This window comes from Notothenia rossii (assembly GCF_949606895.1).
Source record: "Notothenia rossii genome assembly, chromosome: 4".
In the NCBI taxonomy this organism is placed as follows: Eukaryota; Metazoa; Chordata; class Actinopteri; order Perciformes; family Nototheniidae; genus Notothenia; species Notothenia rossii.
The window spans coordinates 61422196-61448055 of NC_136902.1; the positions used below are offsets into that span (position 1 = coordinate 61422196).

Genomic DNA, 25860 nt, shown 5'->3' on the forward strand with positions numbered 1-25860 from the left:
ACCGGAAATTCCTGAGGTTTGCCTTTCAGGACCAGCATTATCAGTTCCGGGTACTTCCCTTTGGTCTTTCCTTCTCTCCAAGAGTGTTTACCAGGGTCGTGGCGGCAGCTCTCGCACCCCTGCAGGCACAGGGTCCTGCCGTACCTAGACGACTGGCTGGTTTGTGCGCCGTCCCGGTTTCAAGTGGCCCAGGATACGGCGCGCCTCTTATGTCACGTAGCCCGGTTGGGCCTGACAGTAAACACCGGGAAGAGCTGCCTGGTCCCCTCCCAACGGGTCACTTACCTGGGGTTGGTCCTAGATTCGGTCGCCATGAGGGCCTACCTGACACCTCGTTGTGTGGACGACATTTCCCACCTTCTCCCCATCTTCAGGCTGGGCAAGAGTGTGTCTTACATTCAGTTCCTCCGGCTCTTGGGCAGACTGATGGCTGCCTCAGCCGTTGTGCCCTTAGGCCTGCTGTCGCTGCAACCTTTGCAGATGTGGTTGAACAGCCTTCACTTGGACGCCAAGTGGCACAGGCACAGGAAGGTCAAGGTGTCACACCAGTGCCTTCACTCTCTGTCACACTAGAGCAGGGGTCGGCAACCTTTTTGATATGAGGTGCCATTTAAAAAAAAAAATTGATCAGCGTGCCAACGATCGAGAATTATCAACGGGGGGGGGGGGGGGGGGGGGTTGAGGAGCTTGACGCCCGTGAACTATCGGCAGGAGGGCGGGGGAGCCTCGCTGAGGGGAAGCAGTGTTTGGACCTGTCAGCGCAACTTACATGATGCCAAATTTAACACATTTAAATAATTGGTTTAAACGGCATAATAATAAGGACGATCGTCCGTTCCGTGATTCTCCAGAACACACATGTTATGATATTAGGGTCATGCAGAGTGAGATGAGAGAGAGAGAGAGAGAGAGAGAGAGAGAGAGAGAGAGAGAGAGAGAGAGGGGGGGGGGTGGCTTGTGCATGTGTGTTTGTGGATGGTAGAGCGACAGTGAGGGGAACGTGTGTATGTTTCTGGAAGTGAAACGAGGAAGCAGAAAAACAGAGGTCGATCTGTGATGTATTTTGTAAAACAGAAGAACAGCTAAATAAATGCAACGGCCTCCCAAGAAGAGCTCGCCTCTCTCCAGTCATTTAAGCTAAAGTGGGTTATTGAACCTGAAGCTTGTTGCTTCTGCCCTCCTCGACTACGGTCTGGGAGCCGACAGGAAAGTTCAACACTCAGATGGCCAGTCCGCCCCTTTGTAGCATATTATTTCGATGAGAGATGAGCAGATCGCCACTGGGCTTTCAACTAAATACACACAGCCACGCAAAAACTGCGGCATTTGTACAGCTCCTTATGGGTACTGCAATTAGTGAAGTGCTTTCCTCCGTGATGAAACGATCAGCACTGCACCAAAGAGGAAAGCGGCAGAAAGTCACCTGGAGTCAAGGAGAGCGGGGCTGCGTTGTGTGCATGGCTTCCTTCTGCAGGTAACGGGGAGACGCGCTCTGGCGGCGGTCTCGTTCAGGATTCGAAAATACAATTTAAATATTTTTGCACACTTATTCCACTTACTCCTAGTGTGCCACTGGTTACGGTGCCGCGTGCCAATGCTGGCACGCGTGCCAGGGGTTGCCGACCCCTGCACTAGACAGCTCTTCTTATGGGCGTGCCCATGGGCGCCATCCCATCCCGCCGGGAGACTGTCACTGTAGATGCATGTCTCTCAGGGTGGGGTGCGGTGTGGCAGGGCAGGACTGTTCAGGGGCTGTGGTCCGCCCAGGAAGGTGCATATCACATCAACGTGATAGAGCTTTGCGCTGTGCTGCTTGCGCTCAGGCACTTTTTACCCCAACTGACAGACATGCATGTGTTTGTTCGTTCGGTCAACATGTCCGCGGTTTCCCAGATCAACCACCAGGGGGGCACCAGGTCCGCACAGCTGCTCTGGGTTTCACAGAGCCTCTTGTCTTGTGTGTGCACTGTTTTGAAATGCCGCTCCTAAATTACCCTTCTTCGATAAAGCCACACTTGCATTGCAGATGAGACAGATGGACTTTGAATTGGAATAGATACAAAAATAATCATCCTCCCACTCAGAGTGAAAATTATATATTTTGGGCTTTTTTGCTTCTGCCATAATTGCGGTCTTGTGTGTGTGCGGACTGTCACTCCTGTTGACACAGACAATGTCAGCAAAATAGTGCACTGCCCACTGCCCACCAGCCACGCCCCAACCCCTGTTGTGACGCCGGCCAATCACAAAGCTTTGATGCATTCAATTGCATTATTCTGGCACAGGAAGATTATCTTACAGGACATTAACGATAAAACAGAATATTTTGTTCTATTTTTAGACACATCTCGCGATCGACTGGGAATCTCCCCTGAAATAATACCGAGACGGCATCGCGTAACGCTTGTCCAACGTGTTGACAAGTTGCTTAAAGCCCTGGTTGCTAACAATGCTAACTGGGCACATATCTTTAGCGATGTGAAATGTAATGGCACCTGTAATATCTCTGTGTCCCTGCGAGCTCGTCGCATAGGCCGTTGCTCTGTACAATGCGTCCTGAATCGATGAATGTGAAAATGTGGGGGATGAAGTCACAACCTGGTAACAAATCCTGCACTGTACTTTGTTTTGCTCCACCTCGGACTCCTGAAAGCCAAAGTACTTCCAAATAGTGGAAATAGTTTTACCCTTCTTTTTAACGAGTTGCTTCTCTTGTTCTGACATCTTTGCTCGCGCTGAACACTCACAACACATGTCACTCCCACGTGGCTGAGTGGGCTTTTAGGGAAGGGTGAAAGCGCACCCAGCAAAATAATCGTATTTTGTCAATTATGCTGTTTTCACAATCGTCGCAATCCATAATCGTAATCGCCATTCAAATACGATTAATTGCACAGCCCTACTACGGCCTGTATACGGCAGTCAGAGCAGCTCTTTGTAGTGGCCGCCACCTGCAATCAGGGGTGAGATGCCACTCTACAAGGAGCATCTCAACGTCTTGGGCCGCCCTGAGAGGAGTGCCCCTGGAGACCATCTGCGCCGCGTCGTCTTGGGTGTCTTCCGGCACATTCTCCAGGTTCTACCGGGTCAATGTCGCCACCCCCCATCCTTTGGGCGTGGTCCTGTTGTCAAGCTCCGCTGCTTCCAGCTAGGTGAGTATTTGGTTTCTTCCTGACATGGTTGGTATAAGTCATCCAGTGCTAAAGCACCGCCTCTGGCGGTCAGTAGGGACGAAATAGAACGATAGTTACGCCTGTAACTACAGTTCTATGAGTCCCGGATGACCACCAGAGTTTCCTGTCACAATTCTTGTGTGCTTGCCAGAAGATTCTGGGAACAGATCCACTGATGACACTGGCTGATATAGCCGGTGTCACGTGGGTCACAGGTGACTTTGTTGTTATTGGTACTCGTACGGCACATGCGCGCGATGGACATATCCAGTGCTAAAGCACCGCCTCTGGTGGTCATCCGGGACTCATAGAACCGTAGTTACAGCCGTAACTATCGTTTCCTTGCGTCTGTCCATGCTTCCCTGGTGGGAGGGACTAAACGCAGGGAAACTACGCAAGTGAGGGACGCAAGGATTCCATTTAATCGACCTGAGAAGGACCCTCTGTGTCTGTTAGGCCACTAACTAAGAGCGAGTTAGGTATTTTGACGCCTAATGCCTGAATTTCATCCATATTGATGAAAAGGCTTCTATCTGGTCTCTGATCACTAATCTTAAATCTGTTTTATTTTTATCCAATCCTGGCTAGCTCGCCAATTTGTAACACTTCTTATCTTGGGCTATGCTATCTGACGCTATTCTGAGTTCTACTAGAGTGGATAGACAGGTAAGTAATTAGACCAGAGACCAGGTGGTTTGAATAGAACAGCCGGCAATTTACTGACGAAATAGACAAATAGACAAAACATTAAACACAGACAATGAATATTTTCTGCAGTATGATCAGAGGTAAGTATTTCACCTTTCCCTTGTTTTCTGATTTCTATGACTTAGTAAATGGTATGGATACAATAAAATAGCCCAGGGCTCAACATTATAAATGGCCTGCTGGCCCGGAAGCACTATTTAGACACCCCGGGCCAGCATAACATACTTTCCACTCGGGCCACTAAAAATATTGCTTTAAAAAAAAGAATTGTCCTGTGGTATTGGTATTTTCACTTGAAATTTAGTTAAATTGTTTCGTTTATCAACGCTACAAAATAGCGTTTTGTGAGGGTTGTCATTGTTAGGTGAAAAGCAAACAGCTGTTTGCTGCGGAGCGCAGCGCGAGCAGGCTCCCATGAGCGGGAGCGCAGCGCGAGCAGGCTCACGTGAGCGGGAGTGCGCTCCTTCACTACAGACCATCGCAACACCTAACCATTCGCCAAAATGTTTTTAATACCAGCGGTAACCGGCAAAGCGCCGGGCAAAAACAATCTTCAAATAAAAGAAAGTCACCGGAGGAGTTAAAGGAGAGTGACAGGGAGTTTGACTCACCAAAACACCGTTGTTAATGTTCTATACCGTCTACTGGGTTTCCCGACCGTGTGGATGGTATTTTTATCTTTTTTAAATAAACTTTGAATCACTTTTAATTAATGCTGTCAAAATTATCGCGTTAACGGCGGTAATTAATTTTTTTAATTAATTGCGTTAAAATATTTAACGCATGCGCAGAATGGCCCGCCCCATACATTCCACCAGTGGCAGCGCTAGGGCTGGTGTAGGCTACAGCCATACCAAGAAATGGCTTAGCCCCACCATGAAAAATTATGTTAAAATAAGCAAAATAAAGTCCACCAATTTGCGCGGAGCAAATTGCACAGACAGCAGTTAGTAAGATTGATTTCAGTAGCCACTTGTCTGGAAATACTGAAGACTAGAAACGGTTTTGAAAACTTTTGTCACGTAGTGATCGTCTTCTCAATAGAACATCTTTGATCATCTCTTCTGGCCAATCCGAATCAAGATAACGGCGTGGTTTTGTTGCAGGAAGTCCCGACTGAGAATACTTTTGCTGTAGTACATCTCTATATACATCGATACAACATTACGTGTTGATAGAAATCAACACATAATGAAATAAGACCCCACGGTTTGATGATTGATAGGTGTGTGTGTTCATTTTGACACACAGAACAATGTTATAATAAACATACATACATACATACATACATACATACATACTGTATGTTAAATGGATATATCCGCCTTCTTTCATTTATCTTTCCATTCCCACAACAATATACATAAAGAAATGGCATATTTTGGACATAGTTTGAATGGTGATTAATCATGATTAATTAATTTTTAAGCTGTGATTAATCTGATTAAAAATGTTAATCGTTTGACAGCCCGACTTTTAATATAATTTACTCCGCTCGTCTCATATGCTTCTCGCTCCGTTTTCCTCTCTTTTCTCCTGCTACGCTGCGCTGCGCGTGTGTGTGTGTGTGTGTGTGTGTGTGTGTGTGTGTGTGTGTGTGTGTGTGTGTGTGTGTGTGTGTGTGTGTGTGTGTGTGTGTGTGTGTGTGTGTGTGTGTGTGTGTGTGTGTGTGTGTGTGTGTGTGTGTGTGTGTGTGTGTGTGTGTGTGTGTCATGCTTGCCAACCCTCCCGATTTTCGCGGGAGACTCCCGATTTCATTGCCCTCTCCCGGTTTCCTCCCGGGGTCATATTTCTCCCGCATTCCTCCCGATTTCTGACAAAATCAGATTTACTCACGGCTGTTTCCACTCTGACTTTAATACAGCTAAACCATTGTTTGGTTTCAATGGTAGCGCGTCTCTTTAGCAGCGCGCGCAACTTAAAGTCTGAGAGGGTGAGGAAGATGAAAACTGAACAAGAATCGACAACTCGACCCTCTGCTCACTCCTTTCCTGTAAAATACAGGTCCAGCCCACACATATGCTCCATGGTGCCACAGGCATTGCACTTATAACTGCAATAAGCATGTAAATGTTAATCTACAGCTACGGCGATCCACTAGCACCGGATTCTCCACCTGCAGGCGCAGCCACCCTCCTCAACTATACTGTAGCGTCACCTTGGATACGAGTCCAAACAACTCAGACACACAGGCCAGGGCGCTGACAGGGCGCCCTTTGAGCATCAGATCTGACGACGCTGATTGGCTGAAATTATGTTTCAGCGGCATAGTTTACAGATAGCAACAGTCAGCTTGTTGGCTGCTGCTGCTCTGGCTGAGGGCTCCTTTCTATCGCCCGGACGAGAGAGGGTAATGATACACGCTGCGGCCAGGCAGGAAACATGTGACTTATCAGTAACTTTAGAAATTGTAAAACAATTTTAAACAAGATTTTACTTTAGATTATACATTTTACTGATACCAACGATATAATATTTACCTTGTTCATTAAAAAGAAAAATATATATATAGCCTATATATTTTTTTAATATATTTTTTTATTTTTTTTATTTTTTTAATGACAATCAAACATGTGGGAAGAGGCGGGGTGTCGCCCCTAGCGCCCCTATGGGCCGGCCGCCACTAGTGTATTTTACTCAACACAGCGGGCGGAGCTGTGATCCGGAAGAGCTGCGTGTTCTCCGTCAGCAGCATCTGATCTGATCTCTGATCCCTCTCTCGCATTCGGTTATACTTCACTCACGTTTATGTCCAAATAAATCTATCGGATCTAGCTAGTTCTAGTTCATTATATGACTGCTTATCAAAGGACCTAAACAATTAGCGTTGCTTTGCAACGGCGTGTGGCCGCAGCATTATGCATATGTTTATATGAGGGGTCAAAATCCCATGCTCATATTTTTTTTTCTCTTCATTCCCAACGCCCCAAAATAAATAAATATACCAATGTTAGGAAAAGTAACAAAGTTTGAGCAGTGTGGGTTTTATATTAACAGAGTTAGACATTTCAAAACGCAAAGTGTAATAACTGCAGTTTGCCTTCCGGTCAGAATGACAAAGATCTTCAGTGAAGCACAAGCCCATGTTTCTCACTAAATTGTAAGTAAAACTTATTAAAAAGATCAGTTCAATGCAACTAATGTCGTCTTAGTGTTATTGCATGATGTTAAAATTGGTTTGCCATGAATTTAGGGATGGATTGTAAACATTTGAAATGTAGCATTTAAGTGGTTATTAGTTACAAGGTTGTTGTTTTAATAAATCAGACACTGATGGTGGTGCAGCGCTGTACTGTACCTCTTTATATAGGCGTTTTTTCCCTAATAAATAGTTTTTGCGCTGATCAGGGGGTACTTGGCTAAATTTCTTTTTCAAAAGGGGTACATTATTGAAAACAGTTTGAGAAGCACTGCTGTAGCGAGTACAACTCTAACACAGAAAATACCTGTCTACGCTGCCCCAGAATGCCTCATTGGAGATTTTTCTTTTTCCATTTTTTTCTTCCTGTTCATAGTGACGTAACGGGAAAAGGTAAGGCTGAGTGAGTGTGTGTGTATCACTCAGTCAGCCTTGTCTTTTCTCAGCAGCGGCTCTGCGGATCTCCGCACACACACATGATCAGTGCTAAGGCTGAGTTCTGCGGTGTCTCGCTGTCTCGCAGACCCCACGCAGCAACCAGGAAAAGACACCAGTAATCCAGCTCACACTGACCGCTCCTCGAGCCTCAAAGGGCGGAGCAGCAAGCCCCGCAACGTCCCGCCAACACGGCACCCAGACCCCACGCAGCATTCTCATCTGTTTGTCATTACTGGTGTCATTTTCAGGTTGCTAACAAACGCCATTGTAACACATAAACACCGATGTTCCGCTGTAACGTTGGTTGACTAATCAGAACAGAGTGGGCGAGCTGACTAATCAGAGCAGTGTGCTCATAGGGAGGGGGGGTCAGGAGCTCCAACAAGCCGTTTAGGAAAGAGAGTGAATAAACATATTATACAGAGATGCTGTTTAACCAATGTGATTTTGGAACATTGAACAATGTAAATCTATTCTAGTAGACCTCAACAATCGAATTATGATCAGTATAAATGGCCATGTCATGGGACCTTTAACAAGAGCAGTCTCAGTGCTGTGGTTCGGTCGAAAGCCTGACTGGAACACTTTGAAACAGTTATTTAAATGCAAGAAATGACTTGAAAAACAACTTTTTCAATGAACATAACAGATATAGCCTTCAAAAGTGTACACGTGTAAAACCACTTCTTTAACCACTATTCATGGTATACTCCCGGAAGCTTGGTGCTTCAATTGTAGCAAAACATGTTTAAAAACTCAAACTCAAGAGCTAATAGTATATTGCTATTTCCCCCCATCGTAATTGTTTCGTCTAAAGCTCAAATAATGCTCAAAACATGTATTAATTAATTTCGATACCTAATATATTTTGACAGCAATAGTTCAATTGTGTGTCATTTACACTGGGGACATGTCCCCTTAACATTTTGAGAAGGCTGATTTGGTTCAAAAGTATAATTTGTTAAATATTTGTTTAAAAGGTTGCGCCCCAAAATAATTATTACGCATGTACTCATCAGTTTTATAGCCCCATTTTGGTATTTATCTACTCTAACCTGACTTTGATCCCCCAATTACACTGCCTAAAAGTGTATATGTTGAAGACCGTTTCAAATCTTCTGACCTCTGATGACCCCATCACTTTTCAACACAAGTACATGTCAACTGCAGCGTATGTCTTTACAAAATGTTCTTTACTCAGTTTAAAAATGACATAACTGTTTGTTTGTCAGTCTTTCTAAAACACAAAATATTGTGTGATAGGCTGTTTGTCATACATTGATGAAACCCTCTCTGATTGGATGGCCCTGGACGTCATACTGGAAGGCGTTGTCGATGCAGTTTTTTGTGTGTGGCTAAGACAACTATCAACCCTAACACATATCTGTCTGTCTCTGTTGAGGCTCTGCATCACATCTTTGGTTCCATCATGACGTTTGGCCTTTCTCAGGAGCAGTTCTGTTTTCCGGGCTCTAATGCCTCATGTGTTACGGATCAGTTCAATGCGGGGACCAAAGTCGCCCTTTACTTGTTGTTTGTTTCATGTATGCTGGTTACCATTTTAGGGAACTTTATTGTCATGGTATCAATAGCTCATTTCAAGCAGTTGCATAATCCCACCAATGTGCTTGTTTTATCTCTTGCTCTTTCTGACCTTCTTGTGGGTGTCGCTGTGATGCCCTTCAGCACCATTCGGACCATTCATGGCTGCTGGTTTTACGGGGATGATTTCTGTATGCTTCACTCAAGTTTTGATATGTTTCTTTCATCTGTCTCTATATTCCACCTCGTTTGTATTGCGGTGGACAGGCAACAAGCAATATGTAATCCTCTGCATTACTCGAGGAATATCACCATGTCAGTGGCGTGGATTATGATATGTGCAAGCTGGGCGTTGGCTGCCGTCTTCTCTTATGGACAAATTTACTCAAAGGTTAACGTAGTAGGGTTAGAGGAGTATATGGAATCGATAAAGTGCCTCGGCAGTTGTAACCTTTTCTTTAACCCCCTTTGGGGAATCCTGGACAGTGTAATTGCCTTTTTCTTTCCCTGCACTGTTATGGTTTGTCTGTACACTAAAATATTTATCGTGGCAAAAGAGCATGTCAGAAAGATTGGAGATATGGGCAATTTTTCAAACAACAGAGGGTTGGTTAAACAGTCTGAGCATAAGGCTGCAAAGACTCTGGGTATTGTGCTTGGTGCCTTTATCTTTTGTTGGATGCCGTTTTTTACTAACACAATAATCGATGCCTTCACTGGCTTTAACACACCTGCTGCTTTCTTCGAGGCTTTTGTTTGGTTGGGTTACTTCAACTCAACCTTAAATCCAATAATATATGCCTTCTTTTATCCTTGGTTTAAGAAGTGCTTTTATCTTATTGTCAATCTGAAAATACTTAACCCCCATTCTTCAACCATAAATGTGCTTACACATTAGTAGTGGTGAGTATTTGTATGGAAATTATTGCATTAACAGCCGCTTTGAATGCATTTTTTACAGATAAAACAAAACAGCTGATCTCTCTTGCTCAGCCGATGGAAGTGTGAAATGTGCTACAGCACTATGCCTTATTTTCCTGTGACTTTTGTATTTATTTTTTTCATTAAATAATACACTATGTAACTAAATGGTTTCTCTACATTTGACCTATCCTAGTATTAGGAGCAGTGGGCTGCCCGGGGAGCAGTGTAGGGAACGGTGCCTTGCTCAGGGACACCTCGGTAGCACTTGGTCTTGCCGGGACTTGAAATGGTGACCTTCCAGTTGCCAAGCCAAGTCCCAAAGGACTTCGCCACCACCGCCATTTACCACATAAGGAACTTTATTGATTTTATGGAAATTTGAATAACTAAAAGCTGTTACTATGATTAAATGTGAACAATTGTTTATGTTTTGTCATTGAAACTAGAGTAGGTTAACAAGTCGGTAGGTTAATGATATATTCATTTAAGGATTTAATAAAAAATATAAAATATTTAACAGTTATTATTGAATATTGATTTTTAATGTGTTCCTCCACTTTGATCTTGTCATCCTTACGTGTGCACAATATCTGCAAATTGAATGCAAAATACATACGATTAAAAAAGGTATAACAAGTTGTGAAAAATAAATGTTTGCAGATCCAAAAGAAATCCTTAAATATTGATTGACTTCATAGATTCAGAATGTAATGATTGACATCATAGATTCACATTTTTAAAAGTCCCATACATTTTTCTTCTTTCACATCTGTGGCCGATATATGCACTTTAGTTTTTGTCCGGTGTTTTTGCCTTTTGGAGATGTGTAAGTTATTCTTTATCATGTATTTTATTCTATCCTGAATCTGTCTTCTAGTGTTGATATATTTAAAGCGCTGTGTAAAGCCTGACTTTATAACAATCAGTCGGTCAGGCAGTGACCCGAACATGTACATTTAGACAATATCCCAAACAACCTTACAGTGCATGACATTAAGGATTTTGGGAGATGGCCCTGTGGGCCATCTAAGCTAATTTACAGATGGCCCTGAGCCCAATAGAGATTGCCATGAAAAATGTGTGCGGACGAAATGGCACGAAGGGTTTGGGGGGGCCTCCCCCTAGAAAAGAAAATATTTTTGAAGGTCTTACTGTAGATGCTGTCTGGTACATTCTCTAGACTGAATTATAAGATGAACCACCACAATATTATATTGTACAATTTCAATTGTATTCTTCATTTCACTTGTTTGTTTGTTCTTGTTTGTGTTTGCTCGCTTGCATGCCCTGCATAGCTATAAGAAATACTTAAGTTGTTCGTCAAGACACTTTCCATCTGATGAAGGCAAATGCCTTCCCAAAAGTAAAAAAAGTAGAACACATTACATTCAGTTGTAACTGCCAAAACAAACATTATTTACACTATTATGGCCCCTGTCAAAAATGTTTGTAATGTTATCTACTGTAAGTTGGTCGAATGAATGCTTCCTCATCCGGAAGCTGACCGAGCAGACCCGAGCAGCAGTCGAGAGGAGCCGAGCGCATCCGCGAAGCACACAAAAAGGCGACGTCAGAGTTCCCGTTAGCCGGCAAATCTAAATCTCTTTGGTCAAAATAATTTCCATTTAGCGCAATACCGCTTCAGTTGCGCCACTTATGTGACAGACAAGAAGAGTATGTGACAGACAAGAATAGTCAATTCTAATGTCTAACACTTAATGTGGAGAAAGAGATGTCCTGTATGGGTTGATTGTGCGTTGGTCTGTTGGTAATGCCTCAGGGTTACGGTGGGCATGTAAACACATGCATAATGCTGCTATGTTGTGTTCACCCAGTTGCATATGATAGCGACACTTATTGTTTAGGTGTCTTTTAATAAGCAGGTAGTCATATCATTAGCTAGAACTAGCTGGATCTGATCGATATGGACATAAATGTGAGTGAAGTCTAATCTGACGGGAGAGAGAGATTAGCTGCTGCTGACGAGTCGAGACGCAGCGCTGCATGATCACATGCAGCGGTGAGCGGACAAAACACACATTTCAGGTTAGAATATCACACGTAGCTATTTTAATTACCTCTCAAACTACCGTAACTAGTTATAGATATGTTTAGTTTTACTGTCGGGTCACTCATTACTGGATCCGCGAGCTGCATGATACTGGCATAATAAGATTGCCCGATCGGGCCACCAGCAGGCGAGGCTTCATTGCCCGAGCTCAATACTAGATGGCCCCGGGCAGTCCTTAATGTCGAGCCCTGACCTTATCTTACTCTGGCACTAACCGAAGGCTGTATGTGTTACGTTACACGTTTTCAGGGCCACCGTAAAAGTTTCACATTTAAAAAAAATGGTATTGATATTAAAAAGGATTATTTAAAAGAGAGTCAGCTGAAGTGATACTCCACCAAAAACCCTTTATGAATATGAAACACTGGCTACAGCCAGACATGATGCTGGCTGTGAATTTTTCAGGGTGGAGCAGGATGGATCCAAACTCATAGGAAACTTAGAACAGATACAAGGTTTGGTCAAGACAAGGCAGAACAGAACCGAAAACCAGTCTTAAGTACAACCTCAACTAATCAGGGGATACATTGCAGGTGTTCCAATGGTCACGTGATTGCAGGGCTAATGGTGAACAGATGGAACTAATATGGTAGATGGGAAAACACCCAAAGACATGAAGTAAAAACAGACAAGATACAGGGGAATACAAAATGTTTCAAAATAAGATAGGAAACAGATAAACAATAGCAGATTGATTAAAAGCCGTTAAGACAGCCGTTACTAGAGTTCAGACAATTATAGGAATCTGTGATTTCAACTGGTAACGAAAGGACCTCGAAATGAGAACTGAATCGTGCGAACAAAAAGCAGGACTGGTAACGGATGAAGGAGGCCAGCAGGCGCTTGGTGAGAGGGTTTGTGCTGATTGCACAAGGCGTTCACAAACGTTCACAAACTCCCGGGTGTCAGCTTCCAGCGTGGCCCACCAGAACCGTTGCAGGACCATCCCTCGGGTACGTTGAATCCCAGGGTGGCAGGAAAGTGTGGAGCTGCTAGCCCACTGAAGCACCTCAGCCCTCAAAACTTGAGACAGAAACAACCGGTTGGGACGCCGATCACTAGAGGAGCAGGGTAATAATAATAATGTGTTGAAAGCGGTCTTCCACTCGTCCCCCTCTCGGATTCGTACCAAGTGATACGCGTTCCGTAAATCCAGCTAAGTGAAGATTGTAGCCCCTTGTAGTAACTTGAACGCCGACGAGATGAGTGGCAGGGGATAACGATTATTTACAGTGACGTCGTTCAGACCCCGATAGTCAATGCAGGGCCTCAGGGTCTTGTCCTTCTTCTCCACAAACAAAAACCCTGCTCCTGCGGGCATACTTGTCAACCCTCCCGATTTTCGCGGGAGACTCCCGATTTCATTGCCCTCTCCCGGTTTCCTCCCGGGGTCATATTTCTCCCGCATTTCTCCCGATTTCTGACAAAATCAGATTTACTCAGGACTGTTTCCACTCAGACTTTAATACAGCTACACCATTGTTTGGTTTCCATGGTAACATGTCTCTTTAGTAGCGTGCAACTGAAAGTCTGAGAGGGTGAGGCAGATAGTCACAGAAAACCGAACAAGAATCGACAATTACTCTACTCTCTGACTGCGGTCAAGCCAGCCTCCACTCGGGAAAACCTAGTCAAGCCAGCCCGCACGTGATATTGCGGTGCGCGAATATCCTATGCATTACGGTAGTCAAACAAATCATCCCTCTGTGTTTAGATGAGAATACAACAAAAACTGTCCAGTATCAAAGACTCATCTCACTCCAGGGTGATAGCAGGACATCCCATCTAGTCACTCAGAAAAAATCAGGACATTCTGATGTAGAGTTTCAAAATAAAAGACCTTTGAAGTCTCATATATGAGCTATCATCCCTGTTTTTAGATGAGAATAAAACAAGAACTGTCCAGTATCATAGATCCATCTCACTCCAGGGTGATAGCAAGACACCCCATCTAGTCACTCAGAAAAAATCAGGACATTCTGATGTACAGTTTCAAAATAAAATACCTTTGAAGTCTCATATATGAGCTATCATCCCTGTTTTTAGATGGGAGGGATTATAGCCAGTGAAATGAAGAATAAAATTGAACAATATAATATTGTGGTGGTTCATCTTATAATTCAGTCTAGAGAATGCACCAGACAGCATCTACAGTAAGACATGCAAAATCTAAATTTTCTAGGGGGAGGCCCCCCAAACCCTTCGTGCCATTTCGTCCACGCGCATTTTTCAGGGCAATCTCTATTGGGCTCAGGGCCATCTGTAAATTAGCTTAGATGGCCCACAGGGCCATCTCCCAAAATCCTTAATGTCATGCACTGTTATGGTATATTTATCTTTCAATAAATGTTCATTGAGGAAAACAGTATCAGTGTCTTATGCTGAACTTGATGGGCCCACCGGTGGGTCCGGACCATGACATGAAACACTGGCTTGCTTGTATCAAATCAATACATCCCATACATCATTGGAACGGGAAGAATCTCAGCTACAACACCAACTAAAGCATTTCAGTAAGCACAGCCTACATGGCAAGCATTTTTATAATATACAGTAATGTAAAATAAGCACTATCTTTGAACTTACTGCCAAAGATAATATGAAATTCACCCCTTTTGTCATTCTGTCTGTCAACCCTTGATTATACTTGCTTTGACTGTTCAAATGAGATGTCAACCATCAAAATTGGATAAGGGGTTCCAGAGATATCACTGTGAAAATCACACCGGTCAATTTTGACCGAAAATAGCATGGGAAGGGTTCAAGTCAATATATTGCGCCGGAACCCCTCTGCTGTGATATCCGGAGCCAGACTCATATCCACGAATAGTTGAGGTGCGGCGGCCTGCTTGAGGCAAATCTACTGACAGGAGGGACTCCACCCTAAGATGGCCCCCGTCGCCCAGTCGATGTTCGGGTTGTGGCGGCGGAGCCATGGATAGCCCAAAATCAGGAGGAATTTGGGGGGACCGTAGCACATGAAACTGGATGGTCTCATGGTGGTTCCCCGACATGAGCATATGGACTGGTGTCGTTTGGTGTGTCACCGTTCCCAGCAGGTGACCATCCAAAGCATTAGCCGGCACGGGCTGGGGCAACCGAACCTGTTGGATGCCCAGTTGCCGTGCGAGCTCCTCGTCAATGATGCTGACATCTGATCCGGAGTCGATAAAGACAGCCAGGGCCTGAGATTTGCCTGTCAGGAGTTGGGCATGGCACAAGGGTCTTTGATTGGGGATCAGCTCAGAGGTTTGGCCCACCAGTATACTCCCCATTACTGGTGAGCCCTGCCTTTTACCGGACAACGGGAAACAAAGTGGCAAGCCCGACCACAGTAAAGTCATAGATTACCTCTTCGGCATAATTCTCTTTCCTCTGAGATAAGACTGATACGACCCACTTCCATGGGCTCAATCTCCCCGTACCGTGAGTCAGCGTAGGGATGGGAATTCTCCTCCGAAAACCGGAATTCAAAATCCCCCAGGAACCGGAAGTCGATGTTCCCCGGACACCGGAAGTTGTTGTCGCGAGCTGCGGTGCGCTGCTCGCGTCAGCTGCTCTCGTCTCCGGGTCTGGATTCGCCTGTCAATCCGAGAGGTGAGCACGGTCAACCCATCCAAGGAATGAGTGAGATCAAAGGAAACCAGCTCATCTCTCACATAGGCTGCGTCACACTTCGGTTATTTTTCATTACCTAGCTCCTCGGTCTTGGTATCACAGATGGTATCACAGATGCGCTGCGAATGAAATTAGACTCTGTTGCTCCTTTGAAAAAGAAGAAAATAAAACAACATAGATTAGCTCCATGGCATAATGCCGAAACCCGCAAAATAAAGCAAAAGTCGAGACAACTTGAAAGGATATGGCGTTCCACTAAACTTGAAGAATCTCGTTTAATTTGGCAAATTACTCTCAATGAATATAAGAAAGCACTGCGTAAAGCGAGAGCAGCCTACTACTCTTCATTAATAGATGAGAATAAGAATAATGCAAGATTTCTTTTCAGCACTGTGGCCAGGCTGACAGAGAGCCATAGCTTGATTGAGCCTTATATTCCCATAGCACTCAGTAGTAATGATTGTATGTGCTTTTTTAACGATAAAATTGTTATTCTTCGAAACAAAATTAATGACCTCTTGCCTTTGACCAGTATAGTGTTATCAACAGCTCCCGGAAACGTAAGTTCTAATATTACACTAGATAGTAAACTAGAATGCTTTTCAGCCATAAACCTTGAACAATTCAATTCAATGAACCATCAACGTGTATCTTAGACCCAATTCCAATTAAGCTGTTGAAGGAAGTTTTTCCATTAATTAGCACTTCTTTATTAAATATTATGAATATTTCTTTATTATCAGGCTATGTTCCACAATCATTCAAAGTAGCAGTGATAAAACCGCTTCTTAAAAAGCACAACATCGATCCAGAGGTTTTGCCAACTATAGACCTATTTCTAATCTTCCATTCCTCTCAAATATGATTGAGAAAGCAGTCGCAAAACAGTTGTGTGATTACTTAAAAAACAATGATTTATTTGAAGATTTTCAGTCTGGCTTTAGAACACATCATAGCACAGAGACAGCTCTGGTTAAAGTCATAAATGACATTCTAAGTAGTAATATTATAAGGAATCATTCTGTAAATGTTCATTGTTATGCGCATGATAATCAACTATATTTATCAATCAAGCCTGATGAAATTAATTATCTAAATAAAATTCAAGACTGCCTCAAGGACTTAAAAACGTGGATGACCTTAACATTTTTGATGTTAAACACGACCAAAACTGAAGTTATTGTACTTGGCCCGAAGAATCTACGAAACAAATTATCTAAAGATATACTAACTATGGATGGCATTAATTTGGCCTCCAGTGAGACAGTAAGGAATCTTGGTGTTATATTTGAACAGGATTTATCCTTTAAGGCCCACATAAAATCTACTTCCATCTACATAACATTGCAAAAATCAGGCATATCTTTCCTCAAAACGATGCAGATAAACTAGTCCATCCATTTGTTACTTCAAGGCTGGATTATTGGAAATCCTTATTATCAGGGTGTACCAAGATGTCAGTTAAGTCGCTTCAGCTGATTCAAAATGCTGCAGCTCGTGTACTAACCAGAGTTAGGAAAAGGGACCACATTACTCCTGTTCTCGCTGCCTTACACTGGCTCCCTATAGAACACAGGATAGAATTGAAAATTCTTCTTCTCGCCTACAAAGCCCTTAATGGGCAGGCCCCATCTTACCTTAAATAACTCATTATACCCTACTGTCCTACTAGGGCATTGCGTTTCAAGAATGCACGGTTGTTGGTTGTTCCTAGAGTCTCTAAAAGTACAATGGGAGCCAGAGCCTTTTCTTATCAAGCTCCACTTTTGTGGAATCAGCTTCCAGTTTGTGTTCGGGCGGCAGACACCCTATCCGTTTTTAAGAGTGCGCTTAAGACCTTCCTTTTTGATAAAGCTTATAGTTAGGACTGATTAGATTCAGCCCCTAGTTTTGCTGATATAGGCTTAGTTTGTCAGGGGACATCCAACCCAGTCTCACAAAAAAACGTGTAATAACTACGTTGGTCCACAACGTAGGACGTAGTATTTCTACAAAAACGCCTCTGAAATTGTAAGATCCCTACGTTTTTTTCACCATTCAGTCCAATGGCTGGCGTTTATGTCACGTGATCTTCACATTTCTCCCTGCAGAAAAAAAAAACATGGCCGAACTTTGTTTTATTCTCGGTGTAAAATGCCTATTTTAAAGTTAGTTTGGCCATTAAAATGCGTTTTGATGTAATTTGATGCGAGAAATATGAGTTGTTATTTCAGATTATGTGTGCAGTGAATGTACATGATCTTTAGTTTGCTAGTTATTATGAAGATTACCTCACAACGTTTTCATTGTTACCAAGGTGGTTGCTAGGGACGCTGCTATCGATATTATTTCTGTTATGTTGTGTAACTGTTTAATGGTGTTATCTTTATTGCTACCCCCTTCCCCGTCAATGTATAGTGTTGGTGCACAGCGCAAACGTATTAGTTTAACAAAATCCGCATCTAAAATGGTGCCATAGATACGTTATTTTCCCCTGTGCAATTCCAATCTCACATTTCACATCACATCGTCATAAACAAATACCGTAAACAGACCGAAAACACTTTATTCCGAGTGTGCTTGCTTTTCTCTTTGGAGGTCATAACATAACGGCATTGTAATACATGGTTCGGCTGCATTAAATGTTACATATCTGCTGTAATTCTCTATTTATAGAGCCTTGATGAGAAGACTTCTAGACAAACATGAGGAACTGCCGCCAACACTGAAAACGTGACGTGGATCATAAATATATCAGCAATTAAACAACATCTTACATTTATTTTCACACAATACATCTCCTCACAGTATCAACACTAATTCGGCTGACTTTTATATTCGATCCAATTGGTAGAAAGGCTGTATTTACACCATAAACGTGCACTCCTGATATAAAGGGAAACCTAGTGGTTAAAGCATGTTATTGAATTTCATTATTTTTATTATTAGATATTAATAGGATCCCTATAAAGTATATTCATTACTCGTTATTCTCTACTAATAGTTAATTAAAGACTGTATATAATGACTATTTTGCACATCCCTTTCAAGATTTCAAGATTTTCTAAGGTTTATTGACATATACACAAACGGTGTAGTTATGCAATGAATGAAAAACTTTTTGTATACCTCCAGCAATGTTAACTATGTTGAAGCATTTATTTTAACTGATATTATACATATGTATTATACTCTTATATAAGATGTATGTAGATAGTATAAGAAATGTGCAGAATATGACAGTTTAATGGTGGAGGTATACACAAATATTGATAGATGTCTTGTGATGCACTATTGAGGAACCTGCGACCCAAGTTTTTCATCTCCGGCCTTGTCAGGTATTGAACAATCAATAAATAAAGAACACAGAATTATTAAATATAAAACACAGAATTTGTGTGATTATACTAAATGATTTACAAATAAACACCACTGCATATTTACAACTTTGTACATCCCTGGAGGTTTAGGGGATAGGAAACACTCAAATTTAAAACATATAATTAATAAATGGGTGAAAATTGCTTGTGCCCATAATGGACAGCATTAATATATACCCACATGACAGCTAAGGCCAGAAGAGCTTTATTTAACAGCTGGTCTTATGTTTGTGACCCCTCCTGTTGTTAATTGATAAGCCTGAAACATGAACTTGTCAAGTTTCAGAGGCACATTTTGCAAATATGGCAGTAGCCATCGATCATCTTAAGATAAGATATACTTTATTGATCCCAAGTTGGAAACATTTGCGTTACATCAGCATGTGTAACAGTTGTAAATATGCAGTGGTGTTTATTTGTAAATCATTTAGTACAATCACACAAATTCTGTGTTTTATATTTAATAATTCTGTGTTCTTTATTTATTGATTGTTCAAGACAAGGCCGGAGATGAAAAACTTGGGTCGCAGGTTCCTCAACAGTGCATCACAAGACATCTATCAATATTTGTGTACACCTCCACCATTAAACTGTCATATTCTGCACATTTCTTATACTATCTACATAAATCTTATATAAGAATATAATACATATGTATAATATCAGTTAAAATAAGTGTTTCAACAGTTAACATTGCTGGAGGTATACACAAAGTTGTTCATTCATTGCAAAACTACACCGTTTGTGTATATATGTCAATAAACCTTAGAAAATCTTGATTGATTGATTGATTGATTGATTGATTGATCTTCCCTTTACAAGCTTTAAAAATGTATTTATCGTGTGATTTTGGAAATAAAAGTTTCATATTTTGAAAGCCAAGACTTTGTTTGTTTAAAATCAAAGAAAACCCCTGAACACCGAAAACATTTTTTTTACACAAATCCACGTTTTTTTTTTAAATGAGCCGTTACGACTTCTGACTGATGTCGATAGAGCGGGTTACATATGGTGGCCTATATATCACCATTCAAGTATCAACTCCCTCTGTCAATGCATTGTGTAAATATGAGCCTACTTTGTATTGAAAGGTACGTGTATTGTACATATGTTGTCCAATCCAGGGACCTTTTCAATACAAAATAAAGTCCATCAATTGGACATGCTAAAAACCTTTTTCCCGAGATTTTAAACATTATTTCTGCCTTGTAAAGTGCTGTGATAGGCCCTGGTAGTATCAGACTATGTAACCTCTTAAGCCCCACGGACCCGGTTACGGGGCCGAAATCGAGTCATTTCCAGGAAACAAAGTCTAAGGAACCTTCATATTTAATAAACTATGAATGTTTTGTATCCATATAACGGAAAAACTCATTTAACTGATCTTTTTAAAAACAAAATTCAAAAAAACCTAAAAAATGCTAACACTGACCCTCTGAATTAGCCCCGAGCGAAAAATGCTAACCTATTACTGAACCAAAAATCACTCCTAGCACCCTTATTACTTATCCTAGCTGCACATCCAACACATCGTTTATGATCCTAAGGAGACACAGAATCTATTGGTACCCACCTCAACACTCAAAGATTACAAAGTTGCGGAGAAAATAACAAAAACCTACATCAAAACATGTGGCGCTAGGTAGCCAAAAACGCTAACATGGCTTACCTTGGTCTTTGTCTGGTCAAAACTGGTCTTCAATGGCATTAAAACGATAAAAACGATGCTGTAGTTAATCCATAGGTTAATATCCAATGTGACTGTGTCCCCTTTGACATGTTCTGATAATCCATAAGCAATAACACTGCTTTTCCGTTTCCAGATATCAGAGCAGGGATATTTCTACCCTCTGCTGCAAGCTTGCATGCGCAAAGACGGCACCTTTTTTTTTAACGTGAGAGTGTGCGGGATGAGTTCCCTTCGATTCTATTGGCTCTAACGGTCAGGAAGAGATGTCGCATGTCAAAATCGAGCAAGGGGGGCCAGAGATATGGAAAATCCACTCAAATGGCCCCAGAAGCGGGGTTTTTGGCCAAATCCGTCTAAAAATGTCAAATATCGCTTGTTTTGCATCAATCTTAACACAGGGTACTTATTATGTGTTGTACTTTGGATTCCTAAAGCTTTTAGTCTATACTAACCCATCATCCAAGGTTAGTTTACACTTTAAGTACAAAATATTTTTGGGACGGACACTATAATTTACAGTTTTTTACCATGTTCAATCTGAATTTTTTTTAAATAAAAAACATGTATATTGATTCTGACTTTTCTACATCCAACTCACAGGTTTATTATTACTTTGAGAAAAAAGATTATTAATTCAACCCTTTTAGAATGGAAGATATGGTCATTTGTTCTGGGAATGTCATTTTCGAGCCTCAAGGCTACTAGGCCCAGGCAGCTGTGAAACATCTCTGTAAAACAAATTAAAATGTAGGACAATAATAACAACTAATTTCATTGAAATAAAGTTAAAATAACAATGCACACATAAAAAGAAAGTTTGGGAGGTTGGACAGGAGTCTCTCTCTCTCACACACACACACACACACACACACACACACACACACAGGTATTTCCAGTTACTTTACATTCAGTAGAAAATCACAGACACACATATACATAGGCTACATCTGAATACAAAGTCTCATCTGTACAGGACGGTAAAATAATAACAGGCACACATATAAATAAATCTGACAAAGTTTCATCTGTACAGAACAGTATGATAAAATAATCAATGGCAAAAACATGTCTATAGCCACTGTAAATGTCTCTGTTGTGGGACGAATACATTATTAATTTAATCATCTACACATGTAATCTCGCTTTTACACACCAAAATAACGTTAACTAATGGAGAGTCTATTTTGTCCCAAGAAAAAGTTCATCACTATCGATAAAAAATATTATATATCAATAAACCTATTGTTCATTTTTGCTGTATCCCCCACACATTGCCAGTACACTATTACTGTAATATTTAGACTTACCCATGTCCAAATGGATCCTTGTTGTTGTCTTTGTATTCTTCTTCTTCAGAAGAGTCGAAGACTTCAGGTTCTGAGGCTCTATCTTCACTGCTGCTAGCGAAAAAAATCTCTAGCGAAGTCGGCAACTGTAAAGTTTTTTTTAGCCATGTTCTCTGTCTCTCTCTCTCCCCTCACAGGCGTAAACTGATGGGAGTCACATGGTTTATGTTTTTTTTACTTGGTGGGTAGGTCCTTAGTGATTTCTCGATGTCCATTGGTCATTTCGGACCATGATGACTGCCAGCCGAGATTTCCTTGACGGACACACGAATCCACCAATCCCACACAGTGTAAAGTCAAGCTGCTTAGAGCGGCCATATTGGCTGCTGTGCCCTGGTTACAGCAGCGTTAAAAACATCTTCCAAAGCTTCTGCCCATTCACTTTGAATGGGGTGACGTCACTTTGCCTCACTTTTCGCCGAACTGCATTGTGGGGAAGCAAAGCAGAGATTTCCAGGCATCTCAGGATTCAAAAGTTGAGCAATGTTCAACTTTTGAAGCTGAGGTGGAAGCATCAGCCAATCAAATCTCATTTATGCAAATCTGACAGTACAAGCGCTAGCCAATCAAACCGTGTGTAAGGTGGGAGTGACATACCGCAGTTTCTTTTCTATATTCCTAACAAAATGGAGGAGAAATTAGTTATTGCGGTAGAAAATCACCCGGTTCTTTATGATCAGTCCCTGTTTACTTACCGGGATACAAACCGGAGGAACCAGGCATGGAGGGAGGAGGCAGAGACAGTGGGTGAAACTGGTTGGTTTTCGCCTGTTTGGGGATTTTATATCCAGTTTACTTTGTTTTAACATTGCTATTGCTTTGTATGTCGGAAGCGGGAGATTCATGTGATTGGTTGTTGTTCGCGTTGCTCGCAAAAAATCCCAAAGCTTCAGATACGCCCACCTCTAAGATTTTTTTCGCTGCTGTGTGGACGTACCGTCACAGGAGATAGCGCTGGAAAGCTACTCTTCCAGCGATTCTGCGGATATCTGATTCATATTTCTACTCCTTATAATCGAAAATATATGATTAATTACGCTAATTATGCGCACCTGGATGCCGGCGCGTCCACCGACTCCAGAGGGTTAACTGCCGTATCAGAGGATTTAAAAAATCTTTGTATCTCTTTGAATGTTACTCAGATTGTTTACAGTCCTACTCGCCCTAACATTAAGTCCCCTAATAAATCCTCCCTAATTGATCTCATTCTAACTAATGTTCCCTATAAATACTCATCTGTGGGAGTATTTGCAAATGATGTGAGTGACCACTGTGCTGTAGCCACAATTAGGGACACTTATGGTGCATTTCCACTACACGGCATAGCTCGGCCTCGCTCGGTATGGCTAGGCCTCGTTTGGCCTTGTTAGGACTGGCTCACTTTATGCTGCGTTTCCATTACAGTTTAGTAGCTGGGGTAGTATCTATAGTAACGCAGTGTAGGCGGAGCCGTGACGTCATCTTCAATGAGAACCCCAGAAAAACAACACAGCAGTTAGCTGTTAGCACTCAGAGCTCACAGCTCCTCATATCTGTTCAGAAACTAGACAAAAGTTAAACCAGTACAAACCACAGACGACTGTCTGTGTCATGGCGAATACAGTCGCTGGTTTATTTATGTCTGTATAGGCCGCTGTTGTGAGTGTGGACGGTCGGAGCATATACAACGTTAGCTTAGCGAAGCTCCATTTAGAAAACACGCATTTATAAAGGTTTTTCGCCTGGCGTCTGTCTGCAGACTTCTCAAAGCATTAATTCATGGTTTTTACTAACTGGTATCAGTATGTTGTTACTTCGGCATCATTTTGAAACGTGTTTTACAATTAAATCACGGTCAAATATATGTTCATCTTGTTGTAGTTGTAGCCCCTTGCCAGCGATTCTCTCTCTAGTTTAGCGTACTCAGCCCGACTCAGCCTGGTTGTTCCTGGCCCTAGAACCACGATTTTATGGGGCCAGAAAAACTGGGAATTAGGACCCGCTAGCCGGTACTAGGCCAAGTGGAAACACAACCAAAAACGGGCCCCGCACGGTTCGGCACGCTTAAAGCGAGCTCCGCGCTGCAGTGGAAACGCGCCATAAGGTCCAAAAGGTTAAACCTCGTATTATTATTAAGAGAGACATAAAACATTTTGTGGAGCAGGGTTTTGTACATAATCTGTTTGGCTTTGATTTGGGGAAAATCGATCCGTGTGCTGATCTAAAAACTGCATGGTCTTATTTTTATCTTGATTTTATGGAGATCATTGATAGACATGCACCCCTGCGTACATTTAGAGTAAAGGGACGAGACAATCCTTGGTTTTCTGCTGAACTGTCCAGTCTCCTGCATAAGAGAAACAAGGCCTGGGCAAAGGCTAGGCAATCAGGCTCAGAGGTAGAATGGCTGCGTTTTAGGCAGCTAAGGAATAGCTTCACTTCACATGTCAAAAGTGTTAAGACGGAGTACTATTTGTCAGTTACCACAGAAAACCTAAATAATCCTAGGACATTTTGGAAAGCCATAAAATAGATTTCCACCGGTGAGATCCGTAATGAGCTACCTCCTTGCCTTACCACAGCATCTGGCTCTATATCGGACAGGGCCACCATGTTAAATTGCTTTAATAAGCATTTTGTGTCCTGCGGTTCTATGTTTGATTCTGTGACTAACTCTGCTTCTGTGAACACCCCAATCCGTGACTCGGAACAATGTGGTATGGAAAACCCTTTCAGTTTTACTCCTTTTACTGTTAATGTTGTTCATGAAGCGTTATCTAAGTTAGATCTTAAGAAACTGGCCGGCCCGGACAACGTAGAACCTTTCTTTTTGAAGATAGCTGCAGATTGAATTGCTCCACCTCTTACTACTCTTTTTAACCTCTCCCTCAGCACAAATGCAATTCCAAAAGTATTGAAGTCAGTTTATGTCTTGCCTTTGCTAAAAGGAGGGGAAGCAACTATTTTAAATAACTAAAGGCCAATCTCTAAATTGTCAGTTCTGGCGAAGGTGCTGTGAGTGAACAAGTAAAAGAGTTTTTATGTAAAAATGATATCCTGTCTAAACATCAGTCAGGCTTCAGAAAGCAACATAGCACCATAACTGCGACAATGAAAGTGGTGAATGACATTACGAGTATTTTAGATAATAAGCAGAGTTGTGCAGCTCTATTTATTGACCTTTCCAAAGCGTTTGATACCGTCGATCATCGCATCTTAAAGCAGAGGCTACTCAGTATTGGCATATCCAGCCATGCAGTGGGGTGGTTTGTGAACTACCTCTCTGAAAGGTCCCAATGTGTTCACTTTGATGGGCTCACTTCTGAGTAGTGCTGTGTACCTGGACTCACATTCAGGTTCAGGTCCGCACTCAAGTCCAGAGGTTCAGGTTCAGGTCCGGACTTATAAATCCGGACTTGTGTCAAGTTGTGTGAGTAACTAAAGCAAACTTATTGTGAGCTAATTATCAATTGAAAATAAACTCATAATCAACTCAAATTCAAACTCGTCAGGTTTATTGTGCTCCCTTCCAACTTGTGTCTACACCATGTCTTTTCTACAACTCTACATGTGTTACTAACTACACAACACAACTACATACATAGTGATGTACATACAAGACTCAATATGCAAGAGTACAAGTCTATGTGTTCTTGTTCAAGAACAACAGCATATTGACATTGTCTGGGTGAAGTGTTTCTCTTTCGGCAGACACTACTGTATATCACCAGCAGTGCTAAAGACACACTCGCTTGGTACACTCGTACCAGGAACAATAAGGTACTTCCTTGCCAATTTACTGAGCAATGGTAGCTCATCAGATTTCCCTTCCCAAGAAAGCAATAATATCATCTGTTGATTTCTGCTTTGGCA

General features: G+C 42.1%; 1 protein-coding gene and 1 long non-coding RNA gene across 2 annotated transcripts in view; one reads left to right on the forward strand and one right to left on the reverse strand.

Annotated features, from left to right (window-relative positions):
* The window catches only part of LOC307036111, a 233731-nt gene that overhangs the window by 71593 nt on the left and 136278 nt on the right, over positions 1 to 25860 (reverse strand). The gene's annotated exons all lie outside the window — the stretch shown is intronic.
* LOC307037278 (trace amine-associated receptor 13c-like) lies at positions 8888 to 9898 on the forward strand (the record flags this gene model as incomplete). Its single annotated transcript, XM_079678053.1, has 1 exon — positions 8888 to 9898. The coding sequence occupies one exon, from the start codon at positions 8888 to 8890 to the stop codon at positions 9896 to 9898; it is 1011 nt and encodes a 336-aa protein (XP_079534179.1).